Source organism: Antechinus flavipes, chromosome 4, assembly GCF_016432865.1.
Source record: "Antechinus flavipes isolate AdamAnt ecotype Samford, QLD, Australia chromosome 4, AdamAnt_v2, whole genome shotgun sequence".
Lineage (NCBI taxonomy): Eukaryota > Metazoa > Chordata > Mammalia > Dasyuromorphia > Dasyuridae > Antechinus > Antechinus flavipes.
The window spans coordinates 107,085,668-107,108,091 of record NC_067401.1 but is presented as its reverse complement, the minus strand read 5'-3'; the positions used below and the strand labels follow the sequence as shown (position 1 = coordinate 107,108,091).

Below are 22,424 nucleotides of genomic sequence, written 5' to 3'. Positions count from 1 at the left end.
GCAACACAGTCCTTCTAGTGCCTCACTACTGCCCCCTGCAGTCTGTAGAGGAAGCTCGATAACACACCCAGCCCCCCTCCCCAATTAAGAAGCTTGAATGTAAATAAACATATGCTATGCTCATTTCTTTTTTCTGTTTTTTATCTCTCCCATGTTTTTTTTTTCTATTTTGCTCTGATTTTCTCTCCCAATATAATTCATAATGCATATTAAAAGTAAAGAAATTTACTAGGAAAAGAAAAAAAAAACTTATGTGGCAGTTTCTCAAAACTCTGCCTTCCATGAGATTTCTTCCCTGTTAAAATATATTCAACCCTGTCCCTCATTTTGGTCACACTAGTACTTTTTATGATAACCCTAGATTGCTATTACTTTGCTTTGGTTAAAACAATTAAGTTTTTACTGTTTTTCTTTTTTATTTCATTTTGACAGTTTGTTTATCATAGAACTAATCTTCCCTCTACCTCGTTTTTGGGTATAGTATATCCTAAAATCATCTCTTTTTCTTCAGTTTACTCAACCCTTTGCTTTGAATAAGAATTGCCTAAAGGAAACTCTCTGAGATCTGGGAAGAAAAAAAAGACAAAACTTTTCTTTTTAATTTAGAAAGAAAATTTCTACTGAACTTATTGATGAGACTGACAGCCTAAAGGGAAATAGTTGCAAAGGCTCTGAATGCTCTCATAAAGGTAAAACCAAATGTTACTTGGCATAAATGTATACAAACCTTAACTAAGATATTTGAGAGAGGTATATTGGTTGTTTACAAAACTGTGCTGTGCAAGAGCACAAAGAAAAGCCTACCGAGTCCCTTCTCACTGTGGAGAAATGAAAGTAGAGACTAAAATAGATAGTGTATCCTGAAATTGCAGGGAAAATTACTAGGTATTGCAGTGACCAGCTCAAATTCAGAAAGACTCATCTTCCTAAATTCAAATCTGGCTTTAGACTCTTACTAGCTGTGTGGACCTGGGGAAGTCATTTAGCCCTGTTTACCTTAGTTTCCTTTACTGTAAAATGAGCCAGAGAAGGAAATGGCAAACTCCTCCAATATTTTGTCAAGAAAATTCCAAATGGAGTCACAATGGGTCAGACATGACTGAAATAAATGAACTACAATTAAGACTGTTCCAGATCTTGGTATATGTCACTCACACAGGTAATAGCATAAGAACCACGAGGTAAAGAAACAATTGCCAATATGACCAAAGTGAAACCTGATATGTCAGAGCTGGTAGGGTTGAATGAGACTATTGGATGAAATTAGCTCAGTTTGAGACTAAGTTAGATAATCCCTATTCCCAGAATCAGAAGATGAGGTCTTGAGTCCTGGGATGCAGAGAGTAAATGAAGTTACAGGAAGTAATGTGACCCACAGGAAGCAGACACTATCCAGTGAAAAGACTTAGGTCTTTTCCTGTTTAAGTAGGTGTTCTACTTCCTGCTGGTCAGGTTCCACAAGCATATGGTGGGAGCTGGGATGCTTCTTGGATGTGCTGGTCCTCTCCCTGCAAGGACTAAATAACTGCTTTCTCTTTGTACCTGTCTCTGAGAAGTTAATTTGGGAAAGGGAGTTTAGTACCCTTACCACACAGTTTATGGGGGCTTATCTGGGATTTACGGCTTCCCAGATAGATGGCTGGGGTGTTGATTCAAGGCAGGCACCAGGATAGGTTTTCTCTGACCATCCTTGAGATCAGACTCTCAGCCTCCCTCTCTGTGAAGAATGGGCCTAAGAGAACTCTCAAACAGAAGCACACAAGCCTCTGAAGATGAAGAAGCCTTTCTAAGAGTGAGCCAGGTAACTTATGCATGCATAATCCATGGGAGTCCTGTCTGTTAATGTCCTTGGACTGTCTTAAGTGGTGTTGGCACTGGAAAGGAGTGAGCCAGGAAAGAGGTCTTGTTAATGACACATGACAATAGCTCTCTGAGATTGGCTGAGAAGATAGGAAACTCTTTCTGACCCTTGAGTCACTAAGGGGTCCAATCTGTGTATTACAGGAGATAAGGCTGTGATATTGGATGCTGTGGAAAGAGGGGGCAGTCCAACTCAAATCTTCAGAGCAAAAAACAAAGGAAAAAAGTGTACTTGATTGGGTATTTATGTTGTGTGTGGGGAAGGGATGTAATTTCTATGTAATTTTTGTCTGTGTGTCTTTGTGTGGAATGTCTTTGTGATGTCTGTTTTGTGAGCTAGAATTGTTAAAAAGAGAAAGACTTGATTTTCCTATAGATTCCATATCAACATTGGAACTGCAAGAAAGTCAGTTGAGAGTAATGATTGGGGAATTTGGCAATTGGTCATTTCAAGAGCTACAAACTATAGGTCTTTGGAGCTCCCTTCTCCTCTTCCTTTTGCTTGTTGAAACATTAATTATTTATATAGTTTAAAGGAACCACCTACATTTATATGGTGTTAATAACTGAATATTTTATTTTTATTTTTCAAATCTATAGCTGCTCTAAGAAGTTTGTTGGAATCTTAAGTTTTCTGAAAGCAACTTATTTCTACTTAAGTGTCTCATCTGTCTTCAGTAAATTATTTAATATTTATCTAAGTGTATAATGGCCTCCTTGTTTAAGGAAATGGTAACAAAAACCTAGAGCAGAATTTTAACCTGGTTTGATAAGTTGATGGGCTATTTCCAAAAAGTTTATAGGGACTCCTCAATTGAAGAAAGTTAAGTTAACGTTTTTTAGAATAAAGAAATTGTTAATTCTGATAAGATTTTTTATGTGAAATTAATATATTCTATATTCTATATGAGTTTTAATTATTTTGTATTGAGTCATCTTAAAGTTGTACCCATTATTTAAAGGGACTCTGAGAATAACAGTTTTTGCCTTTGTCATTTGAACATGTTTCTGTTATGGACAATGTGCTTTTTTTTTTAATATACATTGGGCATTTTAAAAGCAAAATGATCTGTGTAATGTGGAACTTAAAACCATCTACTTAGATATGAAAGATAAGTGTGAACTTTCCAGGATGAATCTTTTACTTGATTTTTGAGGTAGATTCATCTGAAGCTTTGATTAATGAAAATTGTTATTGGAGATAAAATCTCTTGGAGACTACAGCTGATATTTATCTGGAGTTTTAATTTCAAGTAGAACTATCTGAATTTCAAGCCAGTGATCCACCATCTGAAAGGAATATGCCACAAGCTACTCAAAAAAAATTGTTCCAGGTGGAATTTAGTATCTGGGAACAAATTGGAAGGAAGATCTTGGGCTCTGCTGAAGGTAGGATCCTTCTGACTCAATATCCCAGTGGTGTTTTTTTGGATAAGAACCCACCTAATTATTCCTTAGTCTGGCTTAAGATGGAATTGTTGAAAATGGAATTGTTAAAAAAAATAATAAAACTAGTAAAAGTAAAACTGAGCTCTCATTTCATGCTCTCAGGTCAAGATCTGTTTGTGCTCTCAAGTCAGTACCTGAAGGACCAATTTTGTTACTATTTAAATCATGTGCCTGGTTTTCCTCTTATAGTAAATTTCTGTGATCAGAGAAAGTAGCCAGTGGAAGATATGAGGCACAAGCATATAGATGATATTCTGATGTGCAACCCAGCCCTGGAGGATTCTCGGTGCTGCTATAAAATCTTTAAATCATTTGCTTCCTGGGGCTAGAGTTTCTTTGTCTGGGGGCCTACTTTTCCTAAGTATTTGGGGCTACATCCACTTTCCTTTTTGTTCAGGGGTAGAGGAAACAGACAATCTTAGCACACCCTGATCAGGCTAAGTTTTTTTTTTTTTTTTAAAGCTAAAATAATCTGCCTAGAGTCTTTTACACTGTATGTTAATGGAAGGCAGGGCTAGGGTTCCAGAGACCCCATCCTAGACCCCTTGCTCACTTTGCAAAGATTTATACAGACTTCAAATGCGTTTTCATGTTTTGGATGATCATGGGGGCTATATAAAAAAGAAGGGGATTTTTGACAGCCAAACAATTCCCCATTAAGTATGCAGGGAAAACAATTACTGTTAGCTATATATGGACCTAGAAAGGTTTCTGTTGTTTCCTAAAGGAAGGGGAATTCACTTCAAGTGAAGGGAAGCAGGCTTACAGATCAGCTGCCCATGTTGCTGGTTGTTTGTGCCTGACCATGGCACCTTTAATTCCCCAACTCCTGACTGCTGCATTCCCTCATATTTTCCCAGGCAAGTAAATTCTGAAAGGACTATAAAAGAAAAAAGGGCTGCACATGTGCTCCCTTGCAGGACCTTCAAACTACTTTTGGTTTTGTTAACTTCTGTACTAATTGGGTAAAAGCCCTCCCTTGTAAGACTCTAGAGTTTTGGCTGGGAGAAGAGCATACTCACTGAAAGGTACAATGTTCTACCCATTGCACTTACTCCTTTGAGGAAACAAAAGCAAGAATTTTGGGAAAACATTCTTTGGTATCTATCCTAGAAAAAACTGTTTAGACAAAAGGCATGTATGATAGCCTCATCCCCGCCCCCCGACCCCGCCCAGCCTTCCTCTGAATGGGGTTTCTGTTTATTGTTACTGTTCCTAGTAAACGTCATATTAACTGACACTTTTGTTTATTCTTTATCTTTTGCTCATATTTAGTCCTTGTATTTTAAATATAGTTGTGAGAATTGCTTCTTCCAGAATCCACAAGGTCAATATAATCTACAGTGTTCAGCCTCAGCAAGCTCTCAGACCTCTGTGGATATGGGCCATAGGAGCAAAGCAGTAGAGTTTCACCATTGCTTAGCTTCAGTCACAGAATGAGAGATAAAGAGAAAAGAGATGGAGTAGTATACAATCTCATTCTTCTTGGAAGGAATAGAAGCACTAAAGCCTGCCATTAAAATACTTTCATGAGCTAATTGTAATAATAAGAGATCACTTTTTTTGTTACAATTGTGGATTAGAAGCAGCATAAAATCATGAAGAAGTTAACATTTTCTGATTCAATTTTGAAAAACTGGAATGGGGCCAAAGCAGGAGGTCATCCTGATCCTCAAGGACAGTTACATTGACCTAATCATCAGTTTCTTATGGGTTTATTCCACTTAGACTCATGAGACCTTTGTGCAGAAATGATGATAAAAATTGAGAGTGTGAACCATAATGCTATCTTGGACTGTGAGTGTCAAATTACTATCATTTTTCAATTTTTATGAGAGGTATTTGGGTAAAATGCCTTTAAAGCCTATGATAGGGCTCAGCCTTAATTTGCATGTATTGATATCTGAGATATATATTGGTGACCCTGAAATTTCCCAAAGAAGTTGGTAGAAATAGAAACTGGCTCTGGAATTTCCAGACTCAAGCACTAAAGTAATAGCACAGAATATTAGTTTTATCAACAAGAAAAGAAAAAGTAATTAAGGGAACTAGAGTAGAGGAAAACAAATAATCATTCTTTGCAGATGATATGATTGTATACTTAGAGAATCCTAGAGAATCAATTAAAAAACTACTAGAAACGATTCTCTATTATAGCAAAGTTGCAGGGTACAAAATAAATCCACATAAATCACCAACATTTTTATGTTACCAACAAACTCCAGCAGCAAGTGATACAAAGAGAAATTCTATTTAAAATAACTATAGATAATACAAAATAATTCAAGTCTACCTGTCAAGGCAAAGTCAGAAACTATATGGGCATAATTATAAAACACTTTCCACACAAATAATGTCATATCCAATCAATTGGAGAAAGTTCAAGTGCTCATGGGTAGGTTGAGCTTATATAATAAAAGTGATTACATTTCCTAAATTAATTTACTTATTTAGTGCTATACCAATCAAACCACTAAGGAATTATTTTACAAAACTAGAAAAGATAATAATAAAATTCATGTGGAAGAACAAAAAGTCAATTGAAAATTATGTTATAAAGCAGTAATCATCAAAACCATTTGGTCCTGGCTAAGAAACAAAATAGCCAATCAGTGGAATAGGTAGGCTAACAAGACGCAATAGTCAATAACTATAGTAATCTAGTGTTTGATAAACTCAAAGACCCCAGCTTTTGGAATAAGAACTCTCTATTTGAAAAAAATGTTGGAAAAATTGAAAATTAGTATTGCAGAAACTTGACATTGAACCACATCTAATACTCTACACCAAGATAAGGTTGAAATCAGTTCATGATTTAGACATAGAGTGATAATATAAGCAAATTATAAAATTTTGATAATTTTGATTATATTAAGTTTAAAAAAATGTACAAATAAAACCAATGCAGAAAAGACTGAAAGGGAAGAAACATATTGGAAAAAAATTATATTTAAGGATTCTGATAAAGACCTCATTTCTAAAATATATAGAGAAATGATTTAAATTTATGACAACTCAAGCCATTCTCCAACTGATATGAGCAGACAATTTTCAGAAGAAGAAGTTAAAACTATTTATACTTATATGAAAAAGTGCTCTAAATCATTATTTATCAGATCTGAATATAGGCTTCAAAATTCTAACAGGATACTGTAAGTAAAAAGCTGGCAAACAATACCAACATAATTTGACCACCTACGCAAGATTGTGCTGAGGCTTACAAAAAGATAGAAACAAGAGATTCCAGTAAACACAACAGGAATTCCAACTTTATCTTTTGAGATAAATCCTGAGATATTTGACTTTGAGGATTCCTAGTAGTACAAGAGTGAAAAAAATAGGTTGTGGCTGGAACTCAGAAAAAAGATAGGCATCTTCTTATTGAATGAGTGGAATATGGAATATCTTTAAGATGCACCCATAGAATCTAGTGCACCAATTCCTGGCCATTCATGGAAAGTTCTAGAAGCATTTTTCTGTGTTTGATGAAAGACCTCAGAAACCATCTCAGAAACTAAGTTAATAGCTAGTTACAGACATCATCACTGAATACAGGAGCTCTTATGCATCACCATTGTGGTGGTGCCTAAGAAAAATGGATAGATAGGAATGTATAATTATCTCCTCCACATTATGGGAATTAGAAGTGTGATCTGGTGAAATCTGCATAAGATTTTTTTGGTTCTTCTGTCATATCAGAGAAGAGATCTAAATTATCATGGTATTAAAAGACAAAAAATGTTGACATTATACAATACTTTGTTCATTTCTGATTTTCTAAACTTTTTCTGTATCATCTTTTGGATTTCATTTATTATCTTTAAAACTCACAAAAAAAAGTTTTCATATTTAATTTTTTATGCTAACCCACACTATATAGAAACCATGATGGGTAAAGTAGCAATGTGAAAGGGATAATTGTATCTTGATTACTAAAATTTGACTTGAAGACTAAAATGGTTTTATCAATAATGAATAGAATGAGTTATACCCAGCGAAAGAACTCTGAGAAATGAGTGTGAACAACTACATAGCATTTCCAATCTCTGTTTTTGTCCACTTGCATTTTTTATTTCCTTCACAGACTAATTGTACATTATTTCAAAATTTGATTCTTCTTGTGGAGCAAAATAACTGTATGAATATGTATACATATATTGTATTTAACATTTACTTTAACATATTTAACAAGTATTGGTCTACCTGCCATCTGGGGAAGGGGGTGGGGAGAAGGAGGGGAAAAATTGGAACAAAAGGTTTTGCAAGGGTCAATGCTAAAAAATTACCCAAGCATATATCTTGTAAATAAAAAGCTATAATAATAATAATAATAATAATAATAATAATAATAATAATAATAGACTAAAATGGACCAGTCTATCTGTCTAGGGATTCAAGTTAGTTGATAATGAAAAGCTAATGCATACAAAATTATTAAGAGACTGGGCAACTTTCCTGTTTACAAAATAGCCCCAGAGAATAGAGAGAGTTCTATCAGGATTATTCTCTATAATTACCTGTTTCACATAGGAGAGTTAGTTGGCCTTTCTAATGATCAGAAGATAACTGAAGGACACTCATTTAGGCAAAGAGAAAAAAGGAACTATTCCAGATGTACAAAGACTTTTTGAAGCAAATATAGGTATTGAAAATGAGGAATCTAGTGAAGGAAACTGTATTACCACATGACAGAAGAACTGAGCCCAGAGCCAACTCTTTTCTACCCAAAACTGCTACAGAGATTCCTAATATAAATTAAATACAGAGAATTCAAATATAAGTGCCATGGATGCTAGGTCAGGTATAGACACAAATCTATAATGATCCTAACTTCTAGCTCAGAGCCAAATTGTGATATTACAGGTAAAGTAATAGATATAGTTATACATATCTCTAGATGTTAGCACTAAGAGATTGCTCATGTGAAATGTGCTTTTCATATAATTGCATATCTTTATTGTTGCATATGTGTATTTCTGCATGCTTTAGTGTGTTTGTTTTATTTTGTTGTTGTGTTCATTTGAATATATTTTGTGTTGTGTTCATGCTATAGCAATGACCATTAAGTATTTCCATGTTCACTATTGTCTATTTTAAATTTATATATATATATATATATATATATAAATATATATATAATATATGACTATTGATATTGTTATTGTGATATTTTTACCTTATTAATTAACATGCTTATTACTTTTGATAGATTGTTATGTACTCTAGATATTCATATACTTTTGGTAATGAACATTTGTTATTTCCAGTATGTAGTTAAGCATGTTGCCACTGTTATATCTTTCCATGTTATGTTCTTTAGAATGCCATGCATACTGTACGTTTGTATAGTGTTATGACTAATGTAATTTGTATTATTTCTGTTTCAGTGACACTGAAGATTGATTACCTGGGTTAATTACCTTTGCTATTTTAAAACACTGATGCTGGCATTTATACTGTATCATTATAGTATAATCTCAGCATTGTAAAGTTGTGGCACCAGGGGTGAATTTAACCCCAGTCTCAAATCTCATTGGTGTAGGACTCTCCTTTGTAGTAGAGATCACTATTTGTGTGAATAATTTATAGTTTAATGGGGATAGAAAGCACATAAGGGGAAGCTGAAAAAGAGGTGAAAAAGTTGCCCAAAAGAAATCATATTGGCAAAAGTCTTTTTAGGAATCTTCTACTTTGAACCCAACTTTCTTTGGAATACATTGGATCTGTGACCTCATCAATTGTTGATTTATTTTCTTTTGTCTTACATAATTTGTTCATAGATATATGGACTCATTTGTGTTGTCTGGAGACCATCTTCCCTTCTGCTAATCACATCCATCTATATGAGTTTATCTATTTGTGCTCAAGCTTAAATAAGTTTTCTTCCTTCAGAGATCTTTGGGGAAGTCTTTTTCTTTCCCTGATAGTTTCATGTCTTTAGTTTTCATAATCTTTCCATTTTTATGGCACTTTTCCAGGAATTTGGGCCTCCAAGCTCTCTTAGCCTCCCATTCTGAGCAATTCTTGCACAGAACTATGCCCAAATGGATACTATTCTCCCTTGTTTCAAGTCTGGTGGATTCACACATCCATCCACTGCTCTAGTAACACCTGTTCTTCATTTCTCTGACTATTGTCACAGCACAGATTGCTGCTATACTGCAGTCATAGACAGTTTCTGCCTTTTGGTTTTCTGTGACCCAAGAAAGAGAAGACCAGAATTAAATTCTGTGGCAAGCTTGTTAGCTTGTTCTTAGATACTAGATCATGATAGCTGATGTTGAAGTGAGCAGGGAATTCTAGTTTATCATGTTGTCACTTTACTAGGGTTCTTCCTTAAGACAATGAAGACAGCTGAAACTACTTAATCTTTTGTGCATAATTATGATTTTGGAGAGACTTTAGAAATCATGAGAATTTGAGAAAGTACACACATTTACTATCTTGGTGGTCATGTGACTTGGAAGCAAGACTTTATGTCTATAAACAATAATTTCATCTTATATTATATCTATTTTTTTAGCTTTCATGGTCTATAAAGAGATATTTGAACAATCCATTTTATTATCTATCCTACTGCTTTGTGTCTTTTAAAAAATGAACAAATATGCCTTCAACACCTTTCTCCAAATCAATTGGAGATTACAGTGTTTTGTAACACAGATCCCTAGGCCACTGTATACAGTCTTCAAATTCACATAAAATCATTATTAAATATTCCAGCTGTGAATGTCTCTTAACATTTTGGTCATAGATTGACAATGTTGGGAAAATTTTTGGTCAGGATATGAAAAAACTCCTCTCAGAGTACCATCTGCATCTGCTGGCATATATTAAAAAAATTCAGAATGTAGAAGTACAAATTCACAATGAATGCAATTCAGTGAGTGACTATAGCTAGACTCAGACTGTGATATGTTGATAGAATCATTGAATTTGAGCTAGAAAAGACTTAACTGGTACCAAATGGTTTTAATAACTCCTGTTTTATAATATAGTTAGAAATTTGAAAGTGCTATTCCCTCTTAATTCTTGCCTTTTAAAATTTTTTCCCTTGATATCCTAGAATTTCTGTTTTTACAAATGAATTTTCTTATGACTTTATTTAGCTTTCTAAAGTATCCTTTAAGGGTCTGTTTGTGTAGCATTATTTTTGTAAAGTTCCTAATTCTATAGATTTTTTATAATACTATAATTTTGATTCTTTAACATGACCCTATTATTGATAATGACTGTTTCTTTTGTTATTTAAAATATACTTTATTTCTTTAATAAATATTTTGTAAGTTAACTTATACAAATATTTGATAGATTGAATCACAAATGCTTTATGCAGCTTTATGCAGTTATGTTGAATTGAATTTCCCTTTCATTATTGCTACCTGAATCAACATTATCATCAGTATCACCATAACCACCACTACCACCATTCCACTATCAACAACATCATCATTACCATCATCACTTTTATAAATGTTGATTTTACGATACATTTTGTGGTATAAAATTTTGCTAAAGCTAGGATTTGTTTCAATTTTTTTTCAGTTTCACTAAGATTTTCTAAGGATTATCATTAGCAATTAGATATAGTTTTTTTTTTCTCTTTGCTCTTCATTATAATTTCTTTTCTTATATCCCAGACAACTTCATTTTTCAGGAACTACATTACTTGGTTTTGAGTCCACCATCACCACACCTTGCTATTTCCACCCCACTATTCCAGAAAAAGCTCATCACCAGGAAACATCACCATAAATATAGAATCAGTTTTGGTATTCATATCTCATAAGTACCCTGAGTTATCTCCATTCCTCTGATTGAAGTGTTGGAACAAAAATGTCCCAAACCTATTTTAAAAGGTCTCAGAGGTTCAGATGTCTTTCCACCCCACGAGCTGAACTCCTGGATTACTCTTACATTTCTCTTCCCCACTTAAACTTCTTGTAGATTCCCTAATTTTAGAGATTTACTAAATATGTTGATTTATTTTTCTTTCTTTAGCTATATAATTCCCTCTCCTCTCCCCCTTCTTTTTTAAGTGAAAATTATTCTCCTTTTCTCTTCTACAACTTTTGTTCATTATTCTTTTGTCATCCCCTTTTCAAAGAAAGGCTTTCTTTACCTTGATATCTTCATTGTACTTTCACCAAATCTAGTTTCTAGTCAGTACTTTTGTTCTTTGATTAAAGGAATTATTCTTATTTATTCCTTATTTAATCTATTTTTGTGCCTTATTTTTTCTCCCCCTTCTAATAAATGCCTGTATTGCTTTCTTCATAGATCTTGTCCCACCATGTCTTTGCTTTAAGTTATTTGTAGCTTTTAGAATTATCAATTTATGATGGAAGTAATGAGTACAGATGCATTTATCACATAACAGAAATTATCCAGATGTCTGTCCAAAATCTGTTTTCTGTTTAGCTTATGATTAGTTTCCTTCCCATGTATGATGAAATCTATTTTCTGTATCCATATCCTTCCATTCTATTAAGTACCAAGTATTGTCCCAGAATTTTATTTTTTTAATGTTGAGACAGTATGCTATTCAGAGAAGCATGCTACTCTCACAAAGGACATGTTTCTCCTATACACCAATACCCTCAACTTAGAATAATTGTAAAGTTCCCATCTCCCATAACAGATATTTAGCTCCTCCTTCCTACCAAAATTTTTCTTCAGTGGAATGATATCTTCACATTGGGTTGAGAGCTAGCCCTTTATATTCCTTTTTTGAGTCCTTCCTCTGGTACCAACTTACTATTCTCTTATAGCTCCTACAGTGTTGGGGGTCTTTGTCCTCTCATGTTTCTTAAGATTAAGAGGATTTTATCTTTACAGATTTTGAAATTAAAACCCAAAAAGTTATGTTTTGTGAATTAATATTCATTTAGTAGTATAGCTGGAAGTTGACCCTGAAACCAAGTCCAAATCACCACAATGTGATGACTGAAATTTTAAAACTAACATAGAATATAGGGTTTTCTTTTCTCTAGTTACCTAGAAATAAAGTAAATTTCTTCTTTGGAAAAGAGAACCTAACTGTGAACACATTGAGATTGAAAAGTAATGAGATGAGTCAATAGATAAAGACTTGGAATTAGGATAAAACTGAGTTTTTATATGGCCTTACACAATAAAAATTGTGTGAACAATAATAGAATCTACCTCCAAAGATTATTATGAAGCCCAAATGAGACAATATTTGTAAAGTACCTTGCAAACCTGAAAGCATTATATAAATACTGTGTGAATATATATACATATGTAGAAATATAAATATGTATGTATTATATATATGTAAAATATATATAATATAAAGCACTATATAAATACTAACAATAATTTGTTTTCATCATTATCAATATTATCATCATCTGTAACAGAGGTATGGATGATGAAACAGTCAAACTAAAACTTGAATTTATTTCACCATCACTGATAAACTAGCTCTTGAAAAGCAGCTTCCTGTCAAAATGATTGAAAAGCAATTGAAAAATTTACAATATGCTAAGTAAAGTGCTGAGCAGGCATGCAAATAAAAAAAACAAAGATGGTCTCTACCCTCAAGAAGCTTACATTCTCCGTGGGAGACAATGCTGAAAGTATAATAATGACCACAAAAGTGTACTTTTTTCATAAATTTGCAGGGATGGTGAATAGAATCTTAGGAGATAAAATTGAGATACTACATGAAAGAAAGAAGAATGAATTGGTGATGGTTCGTGGTTACAGAATTAGTTGTATAGAGACATGTAAGTAAAGGAGCTCTAAGGAAGAAGGTGACTGACAAGAAAAAGAAGGCTGGAGAGTTGGTTGGAAAGCATAGAATAGGTTGAGGCTTTTCCTCAAAAAAAAAGATATGACAAGTTACTGACTAGGAGCAGCAAGAAGAGCTAGATAAGACATTCCACTAATAATGACTGATATCATAGAATATTTTAAATTTATAAAAAATCTTTACTCACAATAATCCTGGTATGTGATTATCCTCATTCTAAAGAAGAAACAATTGATGTTCAGAAAGGCTCTGTATCACAAGGTTCTAAAGGAGTGAATGGGTTGGGATTTAAAATTGACTCTTTCAACTTAATGAGAAATGTTAATTCCAGTGCATCAGGGTGCTTTGTCAGCCTAAAAAAATTATCTGCCTGGTGATACAGATAAATATGATGTACTACTTTTCATACGAGCTCATTAATAGCCAGAATTTTGGTCCCTATGAACATGAAGAAAATACCTATTCATTACACAATTTTACTTTAAACTTTTATTCCTCTCTGTATCTTGGAATTGCTTGTCCCTCCAAGGATATCTCAAATGGATTTGGAGTTCTTCTGCCTAAAATTCATGCTTAATGCTCTTATAATTTGATGTGAGGTTGTGTCCTTGTTTAGAAAGTGGAAAGGAAGTTGGAGCCTTCCTGATCTTCAGAGGAAGACCTGTGTAAAATTCTATCTCCAGCTAATTTAATAGAAAGGATTTCCTGGACATAAGGTTCTATTATTCTAAAATGAGGGAAAAAATTAGTGATCTCTTGGGTGCCCCTTGTAACTTGATCTGAGTATTTTCTCACTATCCTCTGCTCCCCAAATGGGCTTTTTAATTATTCTAACTGTAGAGTCCCTTCTCCATTTGTTTATCCAAACTCTTACTTTCATCCTTCACCACTGCTTCCTCACAGGAGAATTCATAGCAAATAGATTGGATGAGGGTGACAAAGACTGATGCAGAGAAACTAAGAACTTAATGGTAGGTAAACTTGAAGGATAAAAATTGTTGGCTCTATTGATGGTCTCCTCTATCTGCCAGCTCCTTAATGAATCCACAGGGAGCTTTCAAGAGGAGACCAGCTGATTTTTCCAATCTGTCTCTCAATTTCTTCAACTTGGGCATAGAGTTTGAGGTCATTGTCCCAGTTTTGGTTATACGTAATGAATTCTATTAGATAATTGTAGATATTAGGATCACTATCAAATTATCCAGGATAATAAGAACTTCCAAGGTTCATGATAACCCAATTTCTGATAAAGGTACTAAGGCTACCACTGATAGAAAAAAGAAAAGACCATTTACAACCTCATTTAGATGAGAGTTTGGAGAAATATCCATAGAAAAGAGGTCAAGGGGATCCTGTGTGAAGACTTAAGGTGAAAACAGAGATAGAGGGATATCTGGAAGAACTTTGATCTCCTTCAATGAGGTCATAGATCTGGAAATTATGGAAGGATCCTCAAAACATAGCAGGTAAAGATGATTTAGGACAGTTTTAATTGGGAGATCCTTTGAACTAATAGAATAATAATTAAATGAAAGAACATCAGCAGGCATAGGTCCTCATTACTTATATTTGAGGTAGAGCTTTGGAGTTTATTATATAGAATGTGAGGTGCAGACATCATGAAGAACAAACAAATTTTAAATCATCAGAACCTTCCTGACTATGAGGTCACAAGACCAGTGCCTCAAAACTGATTTGCTCAGTTAATGGATAGCCCAAATCTCCTCTGAGCTATAGTCTATTTTTGCCATCTTTGAGTAAGGAGATGAGAATGATAGGCATTAAGGTGAAGTCATAAAGTACTTAAAGACTAAAAAATTAGAAATAAGGGCTGATAGATGATGGGAATAGCTTAGGAAATAAAAAAAAGGAGAAGAGGCAGTACTTCCATTGAAATGATTGCTGAGAAATCATTGTTTTATAAAAATCAGCTATATAGGTAGCTAATTTAGTTTAGAAAACTAAAGAACAAGTGAAGAGTGACTTTATGTCTCTCTTGGAACCTTCTCTATTTCAGAAGATTCTGTGACCTGTATGTCATCTACTCAGTTCTACCGCTACTTTTCAAGCAAACATTCCAATTATTCTATTTGACAACTCACTTTCCTCTCACCTCCTATCTCTTTCCAAGCCATTCATGTGCTTGCAACTGACTACCTTCCTTTTTCAGTTTCAAGATTTTGCATCCCTATTTCTCTATTAGTTCCTTCTTTTCTGCCTGATCCTCCATTCCCCAAATACCATCTTCTTCAAACAGCCTTCCTGGAGTAAATGGGAAAAAAAAGCTTATTCTATACTTTTGTCTGAAAAGAATTATTCCCCTAATTACACATTTTCCTGTGTTTTTTTTGTCTCTGGAACACAGAAAAATTACCTGTGTACTTGAAGAGAAAAAAAAAACGAATGAGAATAATAGAGACAACTATTAAGTTAATAAAACATTTATTAAGCATTTGCTATGTACCAGTCATTCTACCAAAAACTGAGAATACCAAAAAAAAAAAAAAAAAAAGGAAAAATATTTTTTCTTTTACCTCATATTTTAATGAAAGAGAAAGTTTATTAAAACATATAGTTTACGTGTGTGTGTGTGTGTGTGTGGCTGTCTGTGTCTGAGAGGAGAAAGAGACATACAGAGAGAAAGACAGAGTGAGAGAGATACAGAGAGAGAGAGAGAGAGAGAGAGAGAGAGAGAGAGAGAGAGAGAAAGAGGGACAGAGAGAATCAGAGAGAGACAAAGAAAGAGAGAGAAAAAACAAAATGTAACCTTATAATCTCAGAGAGAAAGCATTAGCAATTATGGGGGCTATGAAAGGCTGCCTTCAGAAAGTGATGTTGAGTCTTGAAGGAGTTCAGAGGTAATGATGAGGAGGGAAAGTAGTCCAGTCACAAGGTACAACTAGAATAGAAATAAACAATGGCATGTCATATGAGAGGAACAACAACTAGGTCAGTGCATCTGCATTATGTAGTACCTAGTATAAAATAACACAGGAATTCTGGGAAAGTAGGAGAAGATGTGTCATAAAGTGACTTAAATTCCTGGATTATAATCCTGAAAGGAATAGGAAGCGAATGGTATTTGTTAAGTAAGGGGACTGACAAGGTTAGAACATATCACTATGGGTTTTGAATGGAAGATGGATAGTAGTAATGATTTGAAGCTAGAAGGTGAATTAGAAGGCTGTAACAATATTCTGGGAGAAAAGTATTAAGAGTTTGAATTAGAGTGTTAATTACATGTTATAATTAACATATGTCTTTCATCTCAACCAGGAAGCCCAGTTCTCTTTGGATCTAATTTTCCTGTGTCATTCTGGGACATTTTTGCTACAATTTCCAGAATGAAGTGCCTGAGCAACAATGAGGTAAGACTATCAGGCTAGAAAAGATTCTAGGGTTATTTGCATCATGCAGTCTGTCCTTTAGTCAGTCACCTGACCATTCATCCAGTAATGGCACAAATTTCATTTTCCCTGGTCATATAGCAAGCAATTTTGGTCCTTTGTTGAGAGAGGAATAGAGAAAGCAAAGCACTTACTGTCAGAAAATGTTCATAGCCTGAATTGCTAACTCTCCAAACTTGGATAAGTTACTACTTACTACATCTGGGCCTTAATTTCATTATCTATAAAATAGGGTTCACAGATTTTTGAAGTTAGAATGAATCTCTGCTAACTCTTAATCTAACTCATATCTGACAATGAATAATTATATACTACTCAGCATTATTGTGGGAATCAAGATGAAAGGTTTTATTCAATATTTGGTCTTAAATGGTATTCTCAGTAGATAATATGATGTAATATGTAATATAAAACATAAGTGTCTATTTATATAAGTGTTGTATGTGAATATTCACATATATTTAAACTATTATATATTTAAAATATATTATCCTTACATATATGTTTATATATCCATGAAAATGAAATACTTATATATCTATAACTTTATAAACACATAGCTACATACACATATATCACTATCTTTCTCTATTTTCAAGTAGTTAGCATTTTTACAGAAAAAGCAGGATGAGATATTCATTCAAATCAAATTCAAATAATACCACATTTACACAGTAGTAGAACAGGAAGAAAGGGGACCGGGTTTTGTTCCTCTTATTCCATCTGGATTGGTGTCATTAACCTTGTGACTAGACAGTGAGGTAAAGAACTATAAAATTCAGAGCTGATACCTTTAAAGATCATCTCCTCTGACGTCCTTATTTTCTTAACTCAGAAAAGAAGACTAAGACATTAAATACTTTGTTGGAGGCATTCAACAAAAAAGGCAGGACAATTAAGATTTTAAGATAGGATCAAACTATCTAATAGTCATTCATTTATTCACCTATTAAAGTTATTGAAGTCTTTTTTTCCAGATACTGTATTATGTACCAAGGATGAAATAATAATTAAGATGTAGTCTCCATCTTTAAAGAACTTACTACCTATTTGGATAATTAAGACATGAACACAGATACATATTTTCCATATAGGGCATCGTGGACTAAATTCTATAAACAATAAAAACATAACTTGAGAAAAAAATTCAGAGGAGGAAGAAATCACTGAGTAATTGGGAATTTAAAGGAAGTAGAAAAGGTGACATTTGAAATAGGCCTTGAAGAATATGTTACTTTTTCGTAAGTAGAAATTGGAGAAAAAACTATTGGGAGAAAAGAGAATTGTTGTGAGTCAAAGAGTGGAATTAGAAAGACAACTTGTTAAGAGAAGGTAATACATTAAGTACTTAATGTCTATAAACATAACAGCATTTATCCGTGGGTCAAGCTGCTACATATCAAGTAAGATGAAAAAGGTAGTAAGAAGTTTGGAAATTTGTTGTAGATTGTTTAATATGTGTTTGTAGGCTTGAATTGGGGAAAGACAAAACTGTTTTTGAATATTTGAAGAATGATCTTGTGGAAGATGGATTATACTTTTCTATGGTCCCAGAGGACAGAATCAGGAGCAGTGGATATAAGTTAATGTAAAAAAAAAAAAAAAAAAAAACTTCTGACAATTAGAGTATCCAGTATTGAAATGTGGTGCCTTAGAAGATGCCATATTTCTTGAAGTTTTCAAGCCAATACTCCTTGATCTGTGGATAGTGATGCTATAGATTAATTTATCATTTAGATGTAAGTAGGATTATTATTAGTCTGTGACTTTATTAACTGAAGTGAAGAACTTGTATTTTCAGCTTCATTTTTATTACTTTTCTTTTATTGATGAGAACAGGTAGGTGGTGCAGTGGATAGAGCACTGGGCTTGGAGTCAGGAAGATCTGAAGTCAAATTTTGCCTCAGACACTTATAAACTCTATGAACCTTAGCAAGTCACTTAACCTTTATTTGCCTCAGTTTCTCATGTATAAAATGGGGATATACTGGAGAAGGAAATGGCAAACTAATATCTTTGCTAAGAAAACCCCATCATCAAAGTGTAGGAGTCACATACAATAGGACAACAGTTTGATAGATGTAGTAATTACCTGGTATTTTCCTTCAAGTATGTTTTCTTCTGTTTATCCTTCTCTCTGTCTTCCTCTTCTGTCCTTCCTCAAAAGTCTATTTTGCTTCTGACATCTGCTTCTTTTATCTAACGTATGTCTTCTTCAAATAAACCAATAAGGAAAAAAAAATAGAAGAGTAATAGACTGCAAACACACGATAATTAGAGATGGAATTGAGAAAGCATTCACGAACATTATATATAAGGCACATTACTGAACATTGTGTATATAAAAAAGAAAAACAATTTTATTACTTACTTCAAGGAGTATACAGTATACAATCTACAAGTGAGGAAATTATTGGAACATCAGGCAGTTGGTGATAAGGTAGACTCTTAGAGGTGTCAGGAAAAAAAAAAGGTCAGTATTTTTTTAAAAAAAGTGAGAGAATAATTTTTAGCTAATTGGACTGGATGAATCCTGGAGAAGAAAATGACACCTTAGCTGTCAACATTGATGGAAATGAAGAATTTCAAAAGACATATGAGGAAGAACATTCTGGACATAAAGAACAATAATTTGGGTGAATTTATGGAATTGTGGGGAAATTGGATAAAACCGAGGAGTAGTCAACAGTCCTATAAAAACCAAAATTTGGAATAAATCAAGTAAAGTACTATTAACTGAGCAGGAAAGGTAAATGGGAGCCAGATAGTGGAGGATCTTAAAGGTGAGATTTAAAGAAACTGTATTTTATCTGATAGTTTATAAAAATGCGCTGAAACTTCTTCTTCGAGGGAGTGACTATTAGAGTGAAAGGTAATTTCTATTATTTGATGAATGAGGATAAAAACAACTTAAAAAACACTTGGCAAGAGGTCCAACTAAGCAAGATCTTAAAATATCTAAGGATGAAATATCTAAGGATGAAACTATAAAGAAAACAGAGAAAAGAACGATGGAAAATTTCTGCAAATACTCACTTATATGTGATATAAACATATATACATATGTATATAAATGTGCGTGCATACAAACAAATAATTAGAATTATACATGTATACTGTGTATGGTGGTGTAGACATGCATACACAAAAATACACACACACACAGACCTCAGATTCTATCATAGTATCAGATTGCTTTTGGAAGAGTTAGAAATGACCCAGGATAGATAAAGCAAAATTTTGAAAAATAAGTAGAATAGAGCAATTGTATAGGTAAGATATCTTTGAGAGAAGTGACACAATATTTCATGGAATTGAGGGATTATTTCTTATGTATGAGAGGAAAGGTAATGTACTAAAAGTAGAGTGAAAAGCCTTTGATTTTATTCTATTACAAAAATAGTGACTAACAATTTTTCACATATAAGGTTACTATCTATTTCCCTATCTCTGTCACTGACTCTCTAACATATAGATAGGCAAATTTTGGGGAAATAATGTAAAAACAAATCTATAGCATTTCTCATGACAGTATTAGAAAAGAAGAGGTAAACTTTTGCATGCAAAATATTAGAGTTGACAATATCTCACATGAAAATTATAAAAACTCTGTCTTGTTCTCAGAATAAGTCAAAGACATCTTTAGATCCATGTCCTAGATTCTTTTCTTTCCATCCCAACCCATGAACTGAAAAGTTTAGCCAATAATTACTATTAATGGTATGTAATTTATTAAGAATATTATCAAGTAACAAAAAAATATAATTAAAGACTTGAAGTGTTTATTGGGCTGTGACAGGGATGCCAGAGACAGCTATCACTGCTTTGGGAAATGTAAAGAAAGAAGCATTACCAAGTGGACTCTATTCAGAGTATCTCTTCCTAATGTCCATAAATTGCTTGTCTAATTTCCATATTCTCAGATACAATCCACTGCTTTACCACTAATCTATCTGGCTTCTCTCTTTTTACTCTTAGGTCGATACCCTCACCTTCTTGTATCTTAATGTCCCCTCTCAGCTTTGATGCTTATTATAGCCCAATTCATTAAAGAAAGTCTTCCTTCTGGCAACTAGAACCTTTAAACCAATCAAATTCTTCTGAATGCCTGTGACAAATCTCAGACCACAGAGCTACTATTTTCAGCTCTATGAAGAGAGTTTTCCTATGTAAATCCTAAAATTGCCCTCTCTAAAGCTTTTGAATATTGGTACTAGTTCTTCCCTGTGGAGTCAAGCAAAATCAAGTGAATCCCTCAATTATAATATAGCTTTCCATATATATATATATATATATATATATATATATATGTACCTATTATTTCTTTTCTCCAGGTTACAGCACCCAAGCTATTCACATTCCTTTTAGGGACCAGAATAATTTCTGTTGTAGTTACCTTCCCTTTTGCTTTCTCTTCCTTCTTTGTTTTTCCTTGTTTAGTTGCTTAATGAATGAACATAACAATTTTCTAAACAGTTAAATATAAATGTAATCTGATTTCTTCAGTCCACAGAACTGAGCATCCTTCTCTCCTCTCACTCCTTTTAGCACCTCATTCCCTGGGAACAGCTTTCTCCAGAGAACTTTACCATGGTCACTGAATTTCTTTTGCTGGGTTTTTCAAAACTTCAAGAACTACAACTTGTGCTCTTTGCTGTCTTTTTCTGCCTCTACATAATCATTTTGTGTGGAAATATCACCATTGTTACAGTCATCCTCCTTGAGAACAACCTCCACACTCCCATGTATTTCTTTCTAGGTGTCCTCTCTGTCTCTGAGACCTGTTATACATTTGTCATTTTGCCCAAGATGCTTCTCAACCTGCTCTCTGTGCTGAGAGCCATCTCCTTTATCAGCTGTGCTATCCAAATGTTCTTATTTCTTTCCTTTGCTATCAATAACTGCTTATTATTGGGTGTGATGGGTTATGATCGCTATGCTGCCATTTGCCAACCTCTGCGCTACCCAATCCTTATGAATTGGAGGACCTGCAGACTACTAGCAGCTACCTGTGGGGTGAGTGGATCCTTGATCTCAATGATTGGCACAACCTTGGTCTTCATTCTCCCTTTTTGTAAGTCTAACAAGATTAACCACTATTTCTGTGACATTTCACCTCTTATTCATATTGCTTGTGGTGACACTTATCTCAATGAGATGATTATATTTATCTGTGGTGTTCTGGTACTTGTGGTCCCCTTGATATGTGTCTGTGTCTCTTATGGATTCATTGTCAATACCATCTTGAAGATTCCATCCACTGAAGGGAAGCAGAAAGCCTTCTCTACCTGTGCCTCTCATCTCACAGTAGTTATAGTCCACTATGGCTGTGCATCCTTTGTCTATCTGAGACCCTCATCCAAGGTCACATCTGACAAAGACCAGTTGGTTACAGTGATTTATACTGTTATCACCCCCTTATTGAATCCCATGGTTTATAGCCTCAGGAATAAGGATGTACAGGCGGCCATCTGGAAAGTTATCAGCAGAGGAAAGTTTTCCCACAAAATTCTATGACTTTAGCATTTCAGAACTGCTGGCAAATGATTGCATGGATATATATTGTTGATGTAGCCAAGGCCATGGGTTGAGTGTTATTCTCAGAGCTAAATGTTTTTCAAACTTATATTTGCATTTTTTTCTGCCCTCTGTTCAATAGAAATATTTCAGAAGGTCTCACACACACACACACACACACACACACACCCCTTAAAGAACATACAACACTTCCAATAAAGTAATGATTCAATTCAATACTTCAACAAAAATCTATTAATCACATTGCTTCATTGATGGAATCACAAATCTAGTCCAAGGAAAAATTTATAAAATAATTAGGTTAAATATTATGTTCAAATTGATTTGGGATTTCATTAATTTGGTTTTAAAAATAAAAAGCTTTAATTAAAAAAATGATTTCCAAATTTTCC

The 22,424-nt window shown here is 33.9% G+C and overlaps 1 protein-coding gene across 1 annotated transcript; it reads left to right on the top strand.

The window, feature by feature from the left end:
• The first annotated feature begins 1,726 nt into the window (after nt 1-1,726).
• LOC127561307 (olfactory receptor 10R2-like) lies at nt 1,727-22,011 on the top strand. The gene is made up of 2 exons (XM_051996589.1): nt 1,727-1,801; nt 21,043-22,011. Exons 1-2 carry the CDS (start codon nt 1,727-1,729, stop codon nt 22,009-22,011), a joined length of 1,044 nt encoding a protein of 347 aa, XP_051852549.1.
• The last annotated feature ends 413 nt before the right edge of the window (nt 22,012-22,424 follow it).